A 21,392-nucleotide genomic window follows, 5' to 3' on the forward strand; every position below is an offset into this window, starting at 1 on the left:
ACCCAGAAGAGGCCCTGAGGCAGGTGGACCATATCCCTTTGAGATGTGAGTCCAGAGCTCCTGGGAAAGAAGAACTGCACCCAGAAGCAAAGCCAAGGCCCCACCCAGAGAAGGACAATCCCCCAGAAAAGGAGAAGCTGTGGCAGCATCTAAAGGTCATGATGGAATTAAGACAGTGCAAGGTCCTCCCTAAGACAGGGCCCAGACTGGAACTCCAGGAAAACCATTTGTAGGGATTTTCTAGAATATTCTCCTCATTGGGGCTGTGCTTCCTGTGCTGTGATGTGCTGTCTCTCTGTCTCTGTCTCTGTCTCTGTCTCTCTCTCTCTCTCACATGCTTGCTCTATTTCTCCCTCAGTTTTTGGCCCACACCCAGCGGTGTTCAGAAGTTGCTCCTGGCAGGCTCAGGGGACCATATGGATTGAACCCAAGTTGGCCACATGCAAGACAAACACCCTACCTGCTGTGCTATGTCTCTAGTCAGTCTTGTTCTCTCTTGAACACATATTCCTCTTTCTGATCAATCCTTTCTAGGTAAATTTCAATAACTATTTACTTCATTTTAAAAAATAAAAAGTAAAGCAATATATCTCCTATGCTTCAAGAGTATTATCATAAACAGAACCAATAGGTGACTTGACCCACAGATGCTGACATCAGGAATGAGCAACAATTCTTCACAAAAACCAAGTCTCAGGTTCTTTTTCCCTCATGTTCTGCCCTCTTGAGACTGCAATCCTAGACTGGATCCTCACCAGGTCACAGCTCAGCCAACTGTCTCAATTCAAATGGTGCTCCCAGGACAGTGCTCCCCACCAGGCTCAGGGTCCACGCCACACAAAACACTGCTACTTTCTAACCAAGCTCCTCACTTACTGTTTCCTGAGTGGCACGCTCAGCCATCTACTTGCCTTGCCCCAACACCAGTGTCCTCCACCCCAAAAACATCAGGCACCCAATTCCAGAAGGGTCCTTGTAAAGTTACAATGACAATAAAGTCAGGTGAATTCTTGGCTTCCCATAGCCTATAAGCCACATTCAATTATAATTACCAATGAAACAACAGCAGCAGTACTGTCTTTCTAAATAAATAAATAAATAAATAAATAAATAAATAAATAAATAAATAAATAAATAAATAAATAAAACGAGTAGAAGTCAAGAGTACACTGGCTGGAGTCTCAAACTCAATTTACCTGGGGGCCACAGGAGGCAAAGTTGGGGTGATCCTTGAGTGCAAAGTCATTAGTAAGCCTTGAAAATGGGGGGTGTGACCCAAACAACTAAAACAAAACAAAACAAAAGAAGACCCCTCTAGGGCAGGGCCACAAAATGTTGTAGGGAGGGCTGTTTGAGGCCTGCAGTTTCAGACCCCTAGAGTACAGGGAGTAAGGTGCTCACTTGTCTCACACAGGACCCAACCTAAGTTTGATTCACAGGACCCCATTTGGTCATAAGCCCTGGCAGGAGTGATCCCCGAGAGATGTGCCAGAAGCACTACGCCAGTATGGCAATCCCCCCCCCCATAAAAAGGATGATGTATCCCTTTTTTCTGAAAAAGTTTCGATTTTTGTCTTATTTCACAATTGGTTCCTATCCCAAGAGAAAAGAGTTACCATTCCTGCCCCCACTACTGAAAATGCGCCTGAAACCCTGAAACTGTCCCTGAAGCCTCTGGGGACAGGACACTGTCACTCAAGAACCCAAACGAGCAGCTCTCGGCTCTCTCCCCCGCAAACACGCTTTCTGCTCTATTGAGCAGCCAGCCAGTAGAGCCAAGCAGGCTGATGAGATTTTTCCCTAGGTCATGCTGTGCGGTGGCACTGCCCAAAGGCAACTATTTTTATACAGTTGGCAGCCACTGGATCTTAAGCAAGTGGCAAGTGGGGCCCAAAGGCATGGAGCAGGCCTTGAACCTGGGCCCAGGCGCTACAAAGTTCAGGCTCTCTTGAGGCAGCTTGTTCATCTAATCTAACCTTGACCCAGGAAGGCTCAACTTTACATGGGAGGCTTGAGGCCCCACAAGAACGAGGCTAAGGAGGAGAGTACAGGGCTATGTGAAGGAGAGGGCAGAAAGGCAGGAGACAGCAGTGGCTTCTCACAGAGTAAATGTCTCCCACGGGGATGCTAGAACATGCCAAGGGAAGGAGGGTGGGAACAGCCACTGCAACCGGTGGCACTGTGTGTTCACTGAAAGGAAAAAGGTTTCCAGTGGCCAGAAAGATGGTTCAGGAGAAAAGGCAGGAGCCTTGCAAAAGACTAAAACCCAGTTGGAGGCCTCACAACAAAGGGCTTCCTGAACACCACCCAAAGGCACTCCTGAGCGGAGTCAGGAATAATCCCTGGGGCCAGAGCAATAGCATAGCATGTGGCCAACCCCGACAGACCCTAGTTTGATTCCCACTGTGGTTTGATTTCCCACATCCCATATGGTCCCCAGAGCCTGCCAGGACTGATTTCTGAGTGCCGAGCCAGGAGTAAAACTCCTGAGCACTACTGATGTCCCTTACTTATTTGCTGTATTATCTCTTTGAAAATGGGGGGTGGGGTGGGTGCCCACACTTGACAGTGCTCAGGGCTGATTCCTGTCTCTGTGTTCAGGGGACCCTACGTGGTAAAGGGATCAAATCCAGGTTGGCTACATGCAAGGCAAGTGCTCTGCCCACTGTACTTCCTCTCTGGCCCCTAGGGGGTCTCATTCTTTTGGGGGGAAAAAAATCTGAGGCTGGAAATGGATGAAGATATAAACTCAACCTTGGGGTTAGTTAGCCTGGCTTTGGAGAAGATTCCGGATAAATTCTTATCCAGTTGGAACTTTTCAGAGACCAACCGAGAAATAGGAGCAGGCAGAGGAGGAAGAACTGGCTGTGGAAGTTGGGAACCCACCACAGATTCACTAATCTTCCCATCAGCCTTTGGCTTATGGGGAAAAGTAAGTAAACCTCAAGAGCCAAGAGAACAATCTCTCAAAAAGCAGCAGGAAAGAAGGAGAACTTTCCCTCAGTACCAACTTCATATCTCTTCCTGCCCTGAGGCCCAGGTGAGAGAACTGACAGACAAGCAGCCAAGAGAGAGAACGCTGTGGGAGTGGATGGTTTCTTTTCTCCTCAAACTTCCTCTCTGGCTCAGGGAGGAAAGTTGGCAGCTCCGTGCTCGATCCTCCCCACACCAGGGAAGGTGGCTCTTCAGCACTGAGAAGAGGTCACCTCAGTTTGCCAACTCCTGTCCCAAGTCTAAAACTCCAACTCATGAAACAAGTCTGAAGGCCTCCTGCTTCCTGATCTGGAACACAGCTGAGGTGATCATTTCATCCTGAGGAAGATATTTAGTCCCATCACATACCCACCACCATCACCTGACTGGACAGTGCACTAAGGGACAGGAAGACAGAAGAACTGGCACACGCCATTCCTGTTTCTGGGAAAAACACACACACATGAAGACCAAAGCTGTGGGCTAGGGAGGCGGATCGCAAGGCTAGTGCCTGGGCTTGATCAACAGTGGAGACTGGTTTTTTTTCACCAGCACAGTGATGGAGGGAATTAAGCCAGGACCAAGGCTTTCAAGTGTTCTACTTGCTTGTAGGACTGCCTAGGGGTTTGCAGAAAGATCAAGTTGGTGGGGCTGGGGGGGGGGGAGGGGGGAGCACCAGGAAAGAGAGCACAGCAGAGAGAGACCAGGAACAGAAAAGAAGATTCCAAAGAAGAACCATGGGGATAGGAAGAACAACACGAAGGAAAGAGGAAAACTCACAAATGGAGCCTTTTTCTCCTAGGCTGTGCTCAAGGGCTTTTTTTTATGGGGGGGTGGGTACTCAGCCAACTGAATTGGACAGTTCAATGTTGGGCCCCACAATATGGGGACAGCTTGGATGGCACACTCTGCTGGGTTGACCTTGGGTCCCTGCACATGGGTCCCCCATCATGCATACCATTCTTAACACAGGGCTGAGGACCAAGCCAAAGGCCTCCTGTGTGTAAGGTACATGTACCACCACTGAACACAATCCAACCCAGGCTTTTGAATCTGCCCAAGCTCCTTCCTGCCTGCTTCCCTAACTCTCTGTCACTCACATTCCCCCTCCAAATGACTCTTGAGGATTCAGGAGAAAGAACATATTTTTACACGTCTAAGCTGCTGCCTGGCTCTCTTCAGAGACAAGCAGGAAAATTAAGTCATGGCACATACACTAATAACTTTCCAGAGTCTGACAGCCTATCATTTTTATTTAAAAAAAAAAAAGATCAAATAACTTTCACCCTGCACAGGTCTGTTATTAAAAGACCAGAACTGCTCTATGAGGACCTGTGGGGGATTCCAGCCAGCACTCTGCAGAGATGCATAACTCTGAACTCTGAGGACCAGGGAGAGCCTGAGACTGAGGTGCTGGATCCACTCTTGCTCCCACCCCATTCCCAGCGCTTTAATCTGGATATCAGTCCCTCAGGAGGCAAGGAGGCAGGCAAGCACTATGGGGCCCCTCAGCAGCACCTGGTGGGCTCCTCAGGCCTAGTACCACAGCCTAGGACAGCGGGAGCAGTCTGACAGCACCATAGCAGAATCAAAGGCTGTGTCAGGCTTCAAAGAGCAGGAACTCCAGGGCTGACCTGGGCAGAGCCAGGGAACCAAGAAAAAAAACCTTGTCTGTACACACACACACACACACACACACACACACACACACACCACACACACAACACGTCTGTGGCAGAGCCAGGGAACCAAGAAAAAACCTTGTCTGTACACACACACACACACACACACACACACACACACACACACACACACACACACACACAACACGTCTGTGACAGAGCCAGGGAACCAAGAAAAAACCTTGTCTGTACACACACACACACACACACACACACACACACACACAACACGTCTGTGACAGAGCCAGGGAACCAAGAAAAAGCCTTGTCTACACACACACACACACACACACACACACACACACACACACACACACACACGCGCGCGCGCGCGCGCGCGCGCGCGAAAGAACGTCTGTTCATGGCTCAGTAACCACATACACACACACACACACACACACACACACACACACCTACCTACCTCTTAACAGGACGACCATGTGTCCTGAGCACACCTCTCACAGGAAAGCCTCTTTGAAAGTGAACAAAGTGCCCCACAGGTAAGATATCACCTTCGCATGGGGGAGGGTCTGGGTACCTCCCTGGCATCACTCAAAATTTCCACTGAGCTTCCACGTTGCCTCATTATCGCACTGTGAACAGTCTCAAGGCTACATGAGCCCAGAAACAAGAACCTAAGTTGTAAATCTTAGTCAAGCTACCCGAGAGAGTGACCCCTGTGCTGCTGTGGTGGCGATACTCATTTCAAATATTCTCTTTCATCCCAACAAGCCACTGAAACACTCCTGGAATCTCAATTTCACTTAGGATGTCAAGAAACTAAGAAAAAACAACAACAAATAAAACCCTCTTATTCCTTCATGAGTCTAGCACAACTATATTTACATGTAACATTCCAATCTCTATTTTACTCTATTTATTCTACCTCAATTTTTATACCTGGTAACAAATAAGATTTCTTGGGTGAAAAGGGGTGCTAGTGAAACAAGTTTAAGAAACCTGGTCTAGCTTACAAGCAACTCCTCACTCGTCAAATATATTTCATAAGTATCACGAAAAGAACCTGGAAAGGAAAACTTAAGTTAATGTTCTGAATGTTAACATATTCAAATTTATCAAATTCTTTTCTCTCTATGGAGCCTTGAAATTGCTTCTATTGCTTTGAACCATGATCAAAATTTAGCAGAGTCATATTTTACTTGTCTTTCTCCTTCCCAGGTCACGAATGACCAAGTCAAGGGATCTGATATCATTACACAGGATATCCTTACCGAGGATAATCATGGTCCTGGGTCTCCCCTCCTCAAAAAAACTCCAAGACTGTGTGCTGAAATGGGGTGGGAGGGGGTGGGGGAAGGTGAAGCATCACCAGTCTCAGCCACACCTTGAGGACAGAAAGGCAGGTTGAGATCTCAACTCTGATGGGTAGGTCTCAACTACCACTAAGGTGTGCAGCCTTGGCATGCACTATAAGCAACACAATATGGAAGGGGATGACTCCAGCCATTAAGAGCTCAAGCCCTAAAACCAGATGTACAACCCCAGGAGAGCAGCACAGGGAGTAAGATCTGATCCCACTCATAGCACGACGAAGGGAGAAGGCCAGGAGGAGTCTGCATGCAGCTATGTCCTCTCCTGCCACAATACAGCCACACAAAAAAACCTCATTCACTGGAATGCTCGGGAAACCAAGTTCACCAGTTCCAGCGACTCACTGCCAGGAAGAGCTGTGCCCCCAAGAGCAGTGTGAGAGAGATGGATAAACCCAAAGACTAGAAAAGAAACTGAGTGGAAAGAGGAGAAACACAAATATGAAAGGATGGGGGCCAGGGGCCACGCGGTCTCAGGTGCATTATTAGTGTTAAACAAAGAACATAACTAAATATCCAACAATTAAATATCCAAAGTCAACAACAATGGAATCAAGAGACCCAAACTTTAATAATCTAAACTTAAAATGGCAGGCTGGGAGGCAAGGGTGGTGGTGGTGCACCTGGGGAACATTGGTGGAAGGAGGTGGACACAAGTAGTGGGATCGGCCCTGATTCATTGCATGCTGAAACCCAACTATGAAAGACTTTGTAAATCACAATGGTTTCAATAAAAGTAAAATTTAAAAACAAAACAGACTAAGTGAAAAGGACTAGAGAACCTGCAAGAATGCCCAGATCATTTGATGGTGTCAGAACTGTCCTTCAAAGGCAGAGAGTGCGGGAAGTAAGGTGGTTGTCTTGTTTGCAGTTAACACCAGTAGAATCCTGCCTCTGCATGGCTCCCTATTGAACACCAGAAGGCCCTCACAAAAATAACATTTTTCTAATCAACGGTCCCAGTACAAAGGATTGAGTGCAGAGTCTGCCCTCATCATCATCTTCTCTTCCTCTTCTTTTGGCTTTCTGGGCCATTAAACAATGCTGACTAGAGTTTATGCTTGGCCCTATACTCAGGGACCACTCCTAGTGGACCTAGTGGTGTCGGGAAAACTGTATGTGATGCTAAGGATCAAACCAGACTCAGTAACATGCAAAACAAGTGCCTTATAACCCGGTGCTGTCTCTCTAGCCCTCAAAGGAGAATATTACTCTCCTTGATCACTTGAGATGTGACACTAATAACCTATTAGGTAATCAAAGAAAACACAAGCAAACAGAACATTTCATCAGAATTAACCATTTTTACCACTTCAAAAGAATTCCATCAAGAAAAGAAAAAGACATGGGAATGGGCAAAAATATTTGTAAATCGGGGCCGGAGAGATAGCATGGAGATAAGGCGAAAGGCGTTTGCCTTCCATGCAGAAGGACGGTGGTTCGAATCCCGGCATCCCATATGGCCCCCTGAGCCTGCCAGGAGCGATTTCTGAGCAGATAGCCAGGAGTAACCCCTAAGCACTGCTGGGTGTGGCCAAATAAATAAATAAATAAATAGTCATGGGTTGGAAAGATACTACAGTGGTAGGACACTTGCCCTTACATGCGACCAACCTGGAACCCTATATGGTACCTCCTGAATATATCAGGAGTGATCCATGAGTGAGGGTGTCCCAAATGCCCTCCCCAAATGAATATGGAGCTTAAGTGCCAACCTAAAGGGCAAGAGTGATAGTATAGTGGGTAAGGCACTTGTGTCTTTCATATGGCCAACATGGGTCCAATCCCTGGCACCAAATGGTTTCCTGAGTTCTGTCACGAGTAATAGCTGAGTGAGAGATAGGAATCAGCACAGCAGGTGTGGCCCTAAAACAAAAACAATAACAACAACAAAACAACAACTACAAAAAATGTTAACCCTATATGCTACTAGTAATACCTAGTAAAATATCAAAAAAAAATGTCTTTGGGGGCCATTGAGAGAGTACAGTGAGTAGGGCACTTGCCTTGCCTGTGGCTGACTCTGATTCCATCCCCACATCTCATATGGCTCCCCCAAGCACCCTGAGTGCAGAGCCAAAACTAAGCCCTGAACACTGCCAGCTGTGGCTCCAAAATCAACACCGAACAAGAAAAAATTGTCGCTTTCACCAGAGCACTGTATCCTGGGACCAGCATGCACAGGAAGCTGCCTATGACCTCACCTGTGACGGAGAGAGCCGGATGCTCTGGACCTGGGGGAGCAGGAAGGAAGCATTGGGCAGCGGCTTCGCAGACCCTTCCAAGGAGGTTGTGCGAGTGCCCACTCCAGAGACCTGCAGGAGGGAAAGATCATCACTTGGGAGCCCCAATACATCTGCCACCCGGTCACAGAGCCTTTCTGAAGGAAATCTGTATTCTTGACCTCCAAGACTTTATGAAGCCAATTCTTCAGACTCTTCTCCAAAAACAAACAAACAAACAAACAAAACCCACAGCCATAAAAGCACTACTGTGCTCAAGCCTGAGATTTCTTCACTGTGACAAATCTTTTCCAGCACAGCATTTCTGACGATGAACAGTGTGCTACAAAGAAACCCAATAAGACAGAGCCAGAGAGACACTACAGCAGGTTAGGCACTTGCCTTGCACCCAGCTGAGCAGCGTCAGGAGAAAGACCAGACCAAGTCTTGCCTACCCTCTACTCCCCCGACAAAAAAAGAAGAATCAAGGATAGATATAAGCCCTTAAATTACTTAATGCCACAATCCAGTTAAAGCAGTGGCATTCCAGGCACACCAAAGAAAAATTCCTGATGGTGAAGCACAAAGAAAAAATTCTTCCTCTCGCCTTCCCTGATGCCCAGGAACTGGTTCCCAAGCACACGGCACACAGGCCTTGACCAGAATGTTCGTGCATCTATGAGGGGAGAAGGCAGCCAGAAGAGAGCTGTCTTCATCCAGGGTGGGGAGGGCACGCAGGCAATCTGAAGGCCGCTCCATCTTCTAGGAGCAAACAGTGAGGTGCAGCCATCGTTCCAAGGCCCAAGTGGAAAGCTGGGGCTTCAAAATGCCAACAATTGAGGGCCAGCACCAACACTCAGATTTCCAGAGCAAAAACCAAGGGCATTGTTTCCAAAGTCTTCGTAAAACAATAGAATTTTGGTCAAACCTATGTGTATGTTCATGTACTGCATGTCCAAACCTCATCAGGGGGTGAGTGTGGATGGGTATCCATGTGTGTGGTCATCTGTGTGTGCCTGTGCCTGGGTGTCCGTGTCCGTGTGTGTGTGTCCGTGTGTGTGTGTGTGTGTGTGTGTGTGTGTGTGTGTGTGTGTGTGTGTGTGTGTGTTGGTGAGGCTATGCCAGGGATGGGGCTGCTGAGCTCCACACCCAGCTCCACCCAACCCACTAAGAGTAAGTCAACCCCTGTTATTCTACATAATGGCGCTTAAACGTGGATTTGAAGCCTGGACCAAGACGGTAAACAATCGCGGTGAGATATTTGTTCTGTGCTTAATATTGGCTCTATTCGGCCGGAGTGAGCCCAAAACTTCAGGCTACTTGACAGCCTTTGTAAATATGGCAGAGACCCCTTCTGGGGGCAGATGGGCCGGTGAAGGAAGGAAGGTGAAAGCTTGGAACACCCCCATCCAAGGTCCAGGACTCAGGACTGAGATTTTTCTGCAAAAAGTCCTGTTTCCAAGGACCGAGGCCTCCCAATTTGCAGAGACTTATACAATCCACTTGGAAAAAGGCCAGAAAGGAGAGACTTTATTTATAACAGACTGTTTTCTGGATGACGACCTCAGCCCAGAAAGATTCTGTTTTAAAAATTTCAGACACGGGCCCAGAGAGATAGCACAGCCGTGTTTGCCTTGCAAGCAGCCGATCCAGAACCAAAGGTGGTTGGTTCGAATCCTGGTGTCCCATATGGTCCCCCGTGCCTGCCAGGAGCTATTTCTGAGCAAACAGCCAGGAGTAACCCCTGAGCACTGCCGGGTGTGACCCAAAAAAAAAAAAAAAAAAAATTTCAGACACTGGGGCCGGTGAGGTGGCACTAGAGGTAAGGTGTCTGCCTTGCAAGCGCTAGCCAAGGAAGGACCGTGGTTCGATCCCCCAACGTCCCATACGGTCCCCCGAAGCCAGGGGCAATTTCTGAGCGCTTAGCCAGGAGTAACCCCTGAGCATCAAACGGGTGTGGCCGAAAAAAAGAACAAAAAAAAAAATTTTTTTTCCGACTCTTAGCTTGGACCACCTTGAACTTTGAATACCCAGATGCACCCACAGCGGCAAAAAGCTAGGGTAGAGAAGCTGTGGCAGCAGCGGGACCTGCTTCCAAATACTGCCTGGAGGGGAGAAGCGGCAGGGAGAACTGCTCCCTCCATCCTGATGCAGGCCGTTTTATTCTAGTCCTGCCACCAGGATAGAGAAGAAGCTGACAGGAGTGTCTGAGTGCCCCAGCAGGCAAGAAGCGGCAGAAAACACACAAGCAGGCCAGAGGCGGCAGGCATGCAAGGCTCCTACTGGGACCAGCCCGCACCCATCTGCGGGACCCAGGATTCCACGGAAGTGAAGCCACGTGGTGAGCAGCTTGGGAGAACCCCAGCATCTGAACAATTCGGTGATGAGATAAAATGGGGAAGTCCACAGACTTCACATTTGGACAAGTTGGTGTTAGGTGATGGGATATAAGAAAAAAATATTTGAGGCCGGAAGATAGCACAGCGGTGTTTGCCTTGCAAGCAGTCGATCCAGAACCTAAGGAGGTTGGTTCGAATACCAGCATCCCACATGGTTTCCCGTGCTAGCCAGGAGCTATTTCTGAGCAAATAGCCAGGAGTAACCCCTGAGCATAGCTGGGTGTGACCCAAAAAAGAGAAGAGGGGAGGGGAGGGGAGGGGGAAGGGAAGGAGGGAGGGGAGGGGAGGGGAGGGTAGAGGGGAGGAGAGGGAGGGGAGGAGAGGGGAGGGGAGGGAGGGGAGGGAGGGGAGAGAGGGGAAGGGAAGGGAGAGGGGAGGAGAGGAGAGAAAAAATATTTTAAAATAGGAGATAGAAAACAGTGAAGCCCAATTGAAAAAAAAAATTGGGGGGTCCACACCCGGCAGCACTCAGGAGCCACTCCTGGCTCTATGCTCAGAAATTGCTCATGGCAGGCTCGGGGGACCATATGGGATGCCGGGATTCGAACTACCGTCCTTCTGCATGCAAGGCAAAATGCCTTACCTCCATGCTATTTCTCTGGCCCCCAACTGAAAATTTAATTTAAAACTACCTGCATCTAACTTTGTTTCAGGTGTATTCCTTGATCTAAGTCATTTTCTTACTGATTTAAATGTACTTTATCATTTTCATTAATTAATGTTTCCAATTGCATAATGTTTTACCGTGTATCTTAATGTAGTAGCCTGTTTTCAAAATGTATGTTCTGTATAAATGTTCTTGTAATTTTGTTTAGGGAAAGGTTAATAGCAACAAGAAAATTCCAGGAAAAATGCTTGGTTAAATAACATTAAGAGGGGCCGGCGAGGTGGTGCTAGAGGTAAGGTGTCTGCCTTGCAAGCGCTAGCCAAGGAAGGACCTCAGTTTGATCCCCATAAGGTCCCCCCAAGCCAGGGGCAATTTCTGAACACTTAGCCAGGAGTAACCCTTGAGCATCAAATGGGTGTGGCCCGAAAAAAAAAATAGCATTAAGAAGAATAGGAACAAGGAAGTTCCAGGAGAGTGCTTGGTAAATAAGCATTAAAAAATTTTGAAGTTACAGGTATATTTTGCAGAGAAGTTATGTTTATGGAAAAGCTGAAATGTTAATTTTCACTTTAGATTTTGTTGCTATGGGAATATTAAGGTTCCCTCCTTTGGCTGGCAGAAATCAGGAAAACAAAAGCTTATTACCCTTCTTCATTAATTATTCAAAAAGGGGAGATCTCACCCCACCCCCATCTTCTGCATAAGCTTACCTAAAGGTAAGATCTCCCCATTTCTGGGAGGAGTCCTTGGTAGGTAACAAAAGGATTGCCTCAGGGGCAGGAAAGAGACTGAGAGGGATTCAGCAAGAGAGGAGGAAGAAGCAACAGGAGGAGTGCAGGCAGGATGGAAAATTATGAGACAAGTTCAAGTGTAGGGCTAATTATGGAGTTTGCTTAAAAGGTCAGCCCAGGTGTTTAGGGCCTGAATAAAGCTGATGTCTCCTAAAACCTGATTGTTGTGGATCATTTCCTCGTGGCTACCCTGAACCCTCAGACCCACTGGCTGGAGGGAGTTACAGGCGAATGACCCAGGTTGGAGGAGAAAGGCCTCTCCATCTATCTCACCATCATCCAGTCCCATCCAGGACTCCAAAATTAATGTCTTAGTCTACAAACCCCCATCACCTACCAGGCTCTGGGAGCCCAGGCAGCAGCACTTACATGATAGGACAGGACTCCATAGGAGGAGGTATTAATAAATAAAAAGCTTTCAAGGCTTCCCTCTTCGGTGGGCAAGAAAATAATCCGGAAAGATGTCTTCCCCATGGCTGGAATAACCTGGAAAAAAAAGTACCCATTAAGCATACACCAAGCCCTGTCACCTTCCTAAGACTGTTCTTTGTTGATGTCTAATTAGGAACATTTGCATATTACGCACCTTGGAGCTGTTATTTAGAATCCTCAGATTCTCCTGTGGCTCAACACCCAAAACTACCAGTTTCAGAACCTACTATGGTCAATGCAGCCTATTCTTGTCCTCTCACCCCAAGGGGTACTCAGGCTCCCACTTCTATCTCCCACCACCTCCTCAGCCACATAATCAAATGCAAACACAGACACAGTTTAAGCTCCAGTTCATCAGAGGCAGATGAATTAATCAGGGCCAGAGACACAGTACAGCATGGAGCATGTTTTCCTTGTCTGCAACTGACTTGGATTCAATCCCCAGCATCCTTTATGCCACCTGCCCCCACAAACAAACAGAAGTGATTTATGAACACAAAGCCAGTAGTAAGCCTTGAGCACCGCCAAATGTGACTCAAAAACAAAAAACAGAGGTTTGGGGCCAGAGAGAGAGAGTACAGCAGGTAGAGCGCTTGACTTGCAGACAGTCAATCCCAGGGTTTGATCCCTAGCATCCTATATATATGGTCCCCCAAGCACCACCTGCAGTGATTCCTGAATACAAATCCAGGAGTAAACCCTGAGCCCAAGGTTTTGTACCCTGAGCCCAAGGTTTTGTTTTGGCCCCAAAACAAAACAAAAAAAATATTTTAATCCTTTGATTTGTTGAGTTTTGCCTCCACCACCCTACCCCATTTTAGCTTTTCTGGTTAGGGGCCATGCCTGGTGGGGCTCAGGGGTCACTCCTGGCAGTGAGCATAATAGGTTTTTTCATAATTCTCTAAATAGGTGTAGAGAAGCAAACTGAGATTGACCAGTATATGCAAGGCAAATACATGTCTTATATTCTTTACTCTCTCTCCAACCCCACTTGTAGACCACCTTCTCGGTGTCATAATAAAGAACCAATGTATAAATCTGTTGATACTTAAAAGACAGGGATTGTGGAATCTGCACTGGATGTCATAAAGCAAAGAAAATGACCAAACTTACTCTCACATCATACTTTCTTAGCCTCAGTAATTTTTTTTAAAAGTGCACCCTGCGGGGGTCAGAATGGTAACACAAGCAGTACAGCATTTGCCTTGCATGCGCTAACCTAGGATGGACCACAGTTCGATCCCTTAGTTCCCCATATGGTCCTCCAAGCCAGGAGCGATTTCTGTTTGTTTTTGTTTTTGGGTCACATCCAGCAGCGCTCAGGGGTTACTCCAGGCTTGGGGGACAATATGGGATGCCGGGATTTGAACCACTGTTCTTCTGCATACAAGGCCTTACCTCCATGCTATCTCTCCGGGCCCGCCAGGAGTGACTTCTTAGAGCATAGACAGGAGAAATACCTGAGTGTCACCGGGTGTGGCCAAAAAAAAGAAAGAAAGAAAACAAACAAAAAAATGTGCACCCTGTGAAAGCTACCCTCATCACCAAACAAAACTAAATAAAAAAGCCCACTCGTAACTGGGATTGTCTAAGCAGCCAGGGTTGGACGTTAGTGCAGATCACTTTGAAGAGGACTAGTTCGTATCTTCTCATCTTGCTCTGAAGGAAGGGCCCCACTTATCAGTAAGTGTCCAGGTGAAGAGAGCAGTATCATAAGTCGTTATTAGTTCCTAATGTTTCTACATTTGTACTTGTTTTAAGACCAAAACAAAAAACAAAAATCGTGGGGCCAGAGAGATAGCACAGCAGTAGGATGTCCTTGCACACAGCTGATCCACGACAGATGATGGTTAGAATCCCAGCATCCCATATGGTCCCCCATGCCTGCCAGGAGCGAATTCTGAACACAAAGCCAGGAGTAACCCCTGAGCACCTGAGCAGTGCTGGGTATAACCCCCCCCAAAAAAAAAAAAAAGGCAAAAACAAAAACCATGAAGTCTCTTCCACCATGCACAAATCCTGGTACTACCGACTTGGGACCTTTCATTTCACTCCAAGTAGTGACCAGGAGCCACCCCAATTATAAATAATGCCACTAGAATTGAACAGCAGGATAAGGGGGAGACAAGGAATAGAAAGGGAGATCCTCAGGCCAAAGAAAGCGAGAAGTACTGGCTGGCCACCACCACGGTTTCTGAGCACACACCCGGAAGTGAACCGGAGGCACGTGGAAATGTCGTGCAGCTGTGAACACGGAATTCACCACCACCTCACTCTCCCGGCTCGGGTTGTAAGCGTAGAGAACCTTGGCTGCAGGCTGCCCCAGGAACCTGGGAAGGAAACAAGGAGAAAGAGCAGAGTGTTACATGGATCTATATATAAAACAAGTCATATAGAAATAGACTTTACACCCAGAAAACTGTGGCTGTTAATGACTAAGGTAAAAGCAACAACTAAGAGCTGGAGTAATAGCACAATAGGTAGGGCGTTTGCCTTGCACGAATCCAACCTGGGACCAGCCCTGGTTCAATCCCTAATATACCATATAGTCCCACAAGCCTGCCAGAGCCAAGAGTAACCCCTGAATGCAACCACATGTGACTCAAAAACCCAAAACAAAAAAAAAAAAAAAAAAAAAACATAAACAAAAAAAAGGCAACAATTAAGAATGCTGATAGTAGGGCCAGAGCAATAGTACAGAAGGTAGGGCGTTTGCCTGGCATGTGGCAGACCTGAGTTCAATTTCCAGCATCCGACAGAGGCACGGCTGGGGCCAGAACACTCCGCATGCCAGGATTTCTGGGTTCCTTTGACTGGTATGTTGGGGGCTCTGGGCAGGACAGCTAGCCACCGGACCCCTGGGCTGACCACTTAGTCCAGGCGAGCATGACTTCCCCCACACCAGGCGGGTCTTCAGGGCCACGCCTGGTTAATCAGGCCCTGGGGGGAGGGGGTGAGAAATTCCTCCCTAGGCATCCAAAAACTACAGAACCGCGCGGGGGCTTAGCCCGCGCGTACTTCATGTATTCAGAATATTCCTTATTCTTAAGTTATGGTTTGCGTATACAGAATGTTCATTTTGTATTCTGCCCTTTGCCACACCCCTACAAATTTCTTTTTTACTCCTTAACTCTCTAACCCCCTCTGAAACATTACTAACCTACATTACTTTCTTTAACTTCAGTAGTGTACAATTGTAATCACAGTCCAAAGCTGTGCATTGTGTGACCACCCCAAACCGTTTCAAGATACATAAAATGGACACGTATTTCTTTAGAATATTTTGTATTTTTTCTCTGACATCTATGATTCTTACTAAATGTTGTCTTATACAGTGACGATTGTAACTACTTTTTATCTTCTCTTTTTGAGCTGTTTAACAAGGAATTTTGGTGGAAGAGTCCCCCAGTTTAATGCTTATGATTGAACCATGTCATGGGAATCATTGGAATTGTTCTTACGGCCCCCATATGCGCCAATAACACCACGTGGCATTGCTTCTTATTTGCATAGGCACATTAAAATGGGAAAATACTATACATACAAATAAGATCCTACCTAATAGATTTTGGAACACACAAATCTTGTAGTGCAAAGGGACCTTACACCCTGAACATTGACATAATGACCTGGCACAGACCTCAGAAGAAAGCGCATAATCCATCCTCCCCTGAACCAGGGAAGCCATCCACAAAACATCCAGGCTGGTCTATAACATCACCTGGAAGCAATCCTTTAACACGGAAGACCTACACTGCTCAGACTTCGACCTGCTCAAGAGAAACTTCCCTTAACACTGAGAAGACTTAACAACAACAACGACCTGCTTACAGGACAGGGCTCCCTGCATTGCCCTATGATTGTGAGGTGAAAGGAGAGGATGCTCCACATCCTGACTTCAATGTAAGATATGCAGATTCCAGGATCTTTAATACAGAATCATGATACGAACAACAGAGACTGTGTGAAAAATAAAAGTGTGTTGGCACTACAGACAATGTATTGGATTGGACGATCTAGCTTGCCTGGAGCCTAGACTTGGTCTTGTGCCAGGAAACTTCAGGGGTCTGGTCTTTTTGTACTTAGGCCAAGGTTATTTCTTTCCATGTCCCTTATATTTTGGTGGGCCTATGCAAACAACAATTGCCACTCTAACACCATTTTTACTGTGCTCCTTTGACTCTAATCCTTAAAAATAACTCACTTAAAATTTGAGGGTAACTTAAGCTAATATGCATGTATATGGAAATGTAAGAAAATACTATGCCTGTAATGTTTAAGGGGTTACATAAGTTTTATGGCTTTAAATTACCTTGTGTACTGTTAAGAAATATTATAATGTGTTACAATCTGGGGACTTCAGGGACAAAGTAATTGTACATGGATTCTGTCTTATTTGTCTTAATGTTCTTTGGCTGAAATTTCAAAGTTAAGATATCAGCAAGGGGATTTCTGAGAATTATGTTATGGGTGATTGTCCTTCCACGGTAACTTTATCTTGTCCTCTTTCTTTGCACCCTTGTTCTCATAATTAAAAATAAAAATTAGGGGCCGGGTAGGTGGCGCTGGAGGTAAGATGTCTGCCTTGCAAGCGCTAGCCAAGGAAGGACCGCGGTTCGATCCCCCGGCGTCCCATATGGTCCCCCCAAGCCAGGGGCGATTTCTGAGCACATAGCCAGGAGTAACCCCTGAGCGTCAAACGGGTGTGGCCCAAAAACCAAAAAAAATAAATAAATAAATAAAAATAAAAATTAAAAAAAAAAAATTTCCAGCATCCCATATGTCCCCAAAGCCCACTAGGAATGATTCTTGAGTGCAGGGCCAGGAGTAATTCGTCTGGGTTTGACACTGGGTATGATCCAAAAAACAAAATGCTGTTGCTAGTGAAGCACTTCACCCTCCAGGGACTGGGCAAACTACCCAACTAGCAGAACAGAGTTCTAGCATGTGCAAGACCCCAAGTTTGATCTCCAGGAAGCATATACTTCCTACCCCCAAACTTTTCCAGTCCAGGCTGGCCAAGCTCTACTAGGAGTAGCTTCAATTAATACTCACAACTAATCTTTTGCTGCCTCTGAGCTGAGCCAGAGAGCTGAGCCAGAGAGCCTTCTCGGGATGGAGGTAGGTGAATTCTGGCCCTGTCCATGGGCCCAGTGCTCCTCCCCCACACCCCACATTCTCCCTCCATGCCTTATTTTGAAGAAACACTGAACATAAATCCTCCCAGGTCTGAATTTCACAGCACAGACAGCCCAGCAGGAGCACAACAAACTAGATGGAAAGTTGCATAGAAGCCCACCAAGCTCAATGAGCCTAAACCATATCAAAAAAAGGCTCAACTCCAACCAAACAGTTCAGTAGATCCTATATGGCCTTAGTAACACTATGGTGAGATATATGTTGTAACAAGCAATGTAAATTATTTTGTTCCTAAAAAAGGGATAACCTTAGGGGTGGATGGGAAACTGGGGACAATGGTGGAGAGAAGGTGACACTGGTGGTGGGATTGGTGTTGGAACACTGAATGCCCAAAACAACTGTATTATGATCAACTTTGTAAATCATTGCTTAGTTTCAAACATTAAAGAAATTATCAATTCTCAATGATAAAAATAAATATATATATATAAAAACAAACAAACACAGAGATCAGAGCAACAGTACAGAAGACAGGGGTTTGACTTGCATCAGGATAATCCAGACACCCCCAAAAGTAATTACTGAGCACAGAGCCAGGAGTAACCACTGAGCAAAGTCAAGTGTGGCCCCAAAACAAAGCAAAGCAAAAACCCAAACCTTCGGGATCAGGAGATTGTGAGCACAGAGGTCAGGGACATAGGCTATGCAAGTGAGGGACCCTAGGGCGCTCCCCAGCACCACCTGTTTCCTTGAGCACTGCTGGGGGAGGACTGTGGGTGTCCCCAGTAGCCTCCAGCAGCACTATATATTCAGCATATGTCAATGAGCATCCTGGCCTGGTTGGCCAAATGTCAACAGGGCTGTCCCCTGGAGCCCCAAAAACTGCCTGGGAAGCTACCCTCACCACCAAATTTTCTTTCATAAGATATTAAATCAACCCTCCAGTAACACCCCCACTAGATTGGTTCCATTTCAGCCGACCTGCACTAAAACATGTTGGCAAAAAAACATTCTAGGAGCAGGTCACAAAAAGAATTCATGGGAAATCTGCCTTCTCGGAGAGGGTTTTTGTTGGTGGGTTGGTTTGTTACTCCTGGCTTCATGATCAGAAATTACTTCTGGCAGGCTCGGGAGACTCTATGGGATGTAGAGAATTAAATCTGGGGATTGAATCAGGGTTCGGCCACTTACAAGGCAAACACCCTCCCCACTGTGCAAGTTGCAGAGACTTTACTAAGCCTCAGGAAAGGAAAACTGAGGACCCCACCCTCAAGAATGAGGCAAATGGACAGCAACTCTGCCAGGAAGAGGTTCTAGCCACAGAAACCACAAGCTCCAGAAGCGCTGGTGAAAGTATTGGGGGGGGGGGAGAGAGGGGGGGGAGAGAGGGGAAGAGAGAAAGAGGGGGAAGAGAGGGAGGGGGAGAGAGGGAGGGAGAGACAGAGAGAGACAGAGAGACAGAGAGAGAGAGAGAGACAGAGCACAAAGTCAGGCCCTCCCCCAAAAACCTCATGAAGCTCAGGAGCAAGAATATCACCTCTTAGGCAAGAGACACAACTGAGCACCTGGGTAGAGGACACTCAGTCAGGGCCTCCTGGGAGACAAGCCCCCTCTCACCTCTGTCCTCAGCCCCTCCCACCCGTATATCCCTGGGGCAAATCCGGTGGCCCAAAAACCTTCTCTGCCTTTCATCTAGATAACACCCACCCAGAAAAAGGCCTCATGAGCACAGCCTCCAAACAGCCCTCCTGAAAGCAAGAAATCCACATGACTGATTTTCAGGATGGGCAGGAGGGTGCCCAGGGCCACACATAGCCGTGCTCACAATCTCCTCCAAGCCCTGTGTTCAGGGCTCAGGGGTCACTCCTGGCTGGTTTGGGATGTATGGAGTGGGGTGGGGAGAATACTCAGAAGGGAGCCCCGGAATCTAATTGAAGTGGGGTCAGCTGCACGCAAGACAAGTACCAAACCTCCTATGCTGTCTCTCTGGTCCAGAAATTTATCCATTTTGTTTGAATGCCTCTCATCTTATTCCAGTTCTTGATACCAAGTAAGTGCACTTGAGACTATTAAATGTTTGACTCACCAAATCTCTACAATGAGATTTCCAAAATACTGAATGATCACTGACAAGATCTTGCAATTTTTCTTCTAGCTGTTCCTCCTATTCTAAAACTACTTTGGAAGTTTAGGGTCAGAGAGATAGTACAGCAGGTAGGACACTTGCCTTGCAACAGTCAGTCAACCTGCTTTGACCCCAGACAGGCCACATGGTTCCTTGAGCCCGTGTGAAATATGTGATGCCTGAGCACAGCTGGGTATGGTCCCCAAACCAACTAATAAACAAACCAAAATAAAGTTTTATCAAGTTGGAGAAGTAGCTCAATGAGCTGAGCCCAAATTTTGTTTGCAGTAGAGCCCATATTCAATCCTCAGAACTACCAGATCCTCAGAACTGTTTAGAAACCTAAGCACCCTGAGAAGTGGCCTCTGAATACAAAGCCAAGAGTGTATACTGAGCACCGATTTTGTGCTGTCTAAAAACAAAACCAATACTTAACTGACAGGCAGTAAGGACTTGCATGTGACTGACCCCTATTCAATTCCCACACTGTATATGGTCCCCATCCATCATCATGGGTCACACCTGAGCACTGAGCCAGGAACAGCTTATGAACACCACTGGGTATGGCCCAAACCCTCCACTACCACCATGGGGCCAATATTACAGTGGGAAGGCACTTTTCTTGCTTGCAGTTGGCCTAGGTTCTAACTCCAGCACCATATATGGTCCCCCAATTCCCACCAGGGATGACTGAGCATAACCCCAAAAATAAGCCCTGAGTATAACCAGATATTGCCCCCAAAAATGTAGAAAAATGAAAAACATACCCATACCCCTAATGTAGGAGTAGCAGCAGCAGCATGAATCAGGGCTCAGAGAAGAAACAAGGGCTCAGAGCAACAATCTGCCTTCCAAGTGTCTGTCACAAATTCAAATTCCCACCACATCCCAGTTACATCCATCCTGGCACTTGACAGTGATTCCAGCACCACAGCCAAGTAAGGGCACAGCCACAACTAAACTGAGGTGCAAGTGCTAGTCAGGAGCTGAGTTCTCTGGGGAGCACGTGTGTGAGCATCACAGTGGTCCCAAAGTACCACACCTGTAATGCCTGCCTCCACTCACATCCCAAATGAAAGGTGAGCGTGGAGATCAGGCTGGCACCAAGGCGGTGCAGGGGCTGGACTGATAGCACAGCGAGTAAGGCATTACCCAGGTTCAATCCCTGGCATCCCATATGGTCCCCACTCTGCCAGGAGTGATTTCAGAGTGCAGGGCCAGGAGTAACCTCTGAGCATCACCGGGTGGCCCAAAACCAATAACAACAACAACATCAACAACAACAAAAACTAAGGCAGTGCAGACCCCAGCAAGCACCTCTGCAGAAAGCATGGGCACAACATGACCCCTGCATGACCCCACATCAACGACGTGGGGGTGGCTCAATTAGACAGTGGGACACTGTCTAATCATTCTCCTTTTTTAACCTATTAAAATGATTGTTTTCACTAAGAACCTATCAGAAAACAGACCCTTGCTTCCCTAGGCTCCATCTGACCACATAACTGGAATGCGAAATGGTGTGATTTTTGCTCTCAAAGTTCTATCAGGTCCCGGAGAGATAGCACAGCAACGTTTGCCTTGCAAGCAGCCGATCCAGGACCAAAGGTGGTTGGTTCGAATCCCGGTGTCCCATATGGTCCCCCGTACCTGCCAGGAGCTATTTCTGAGCAGACAGCCAGGAGTAACCT

General features: G+C 47.0%; 1 protein-coding gene across 1 annotated transcript in view; it reads right to left on the bottom strand.

Moving 5' to 3' along the window:
• Positions 1–21,392, bottom strand: part of TMEM131L (transmembrane 131 like) — a 156,724-nt gene that overhangs the window by 56,773 nt on the left and 78,559 nt on the right. Inside the window, exons 5-7 of the mRNA XM_049769635.1 lie at positions 14,644–14,767; positions 12,375–12,491; positions 8,191–8,301 (exon numbers count right to left, since the gene is read on the bottom strand). Of these exons, the coding sequence (XP_049625592.1) occupies positions 8,191–8,301; positions 12,375–12,491; positions 14,644–14,767 (352 nt within the window). The remainder of the gene's footprint in view (positions 1–8,190; positions 8,302–12,374; positions 12,492–14,643; positions 14,768–21,392) is intronic.

Source organism: Suncus etruscus, chromosome 3, assembly GCF_024139225.1.
Source record: "Suncus etruscus isolate mSunEtr1 chromosome 3, mSunEtr1.pri.cur, whole genome shotgun sequence".
In the NCBI taxonomy this organism is placed as follows: domain Eukaryota; kingdom Metazoa; phylum Chordata; class Mammalia; order Eulipotyphla; family Soricidae; genus Suncus; species Suncus etruscus.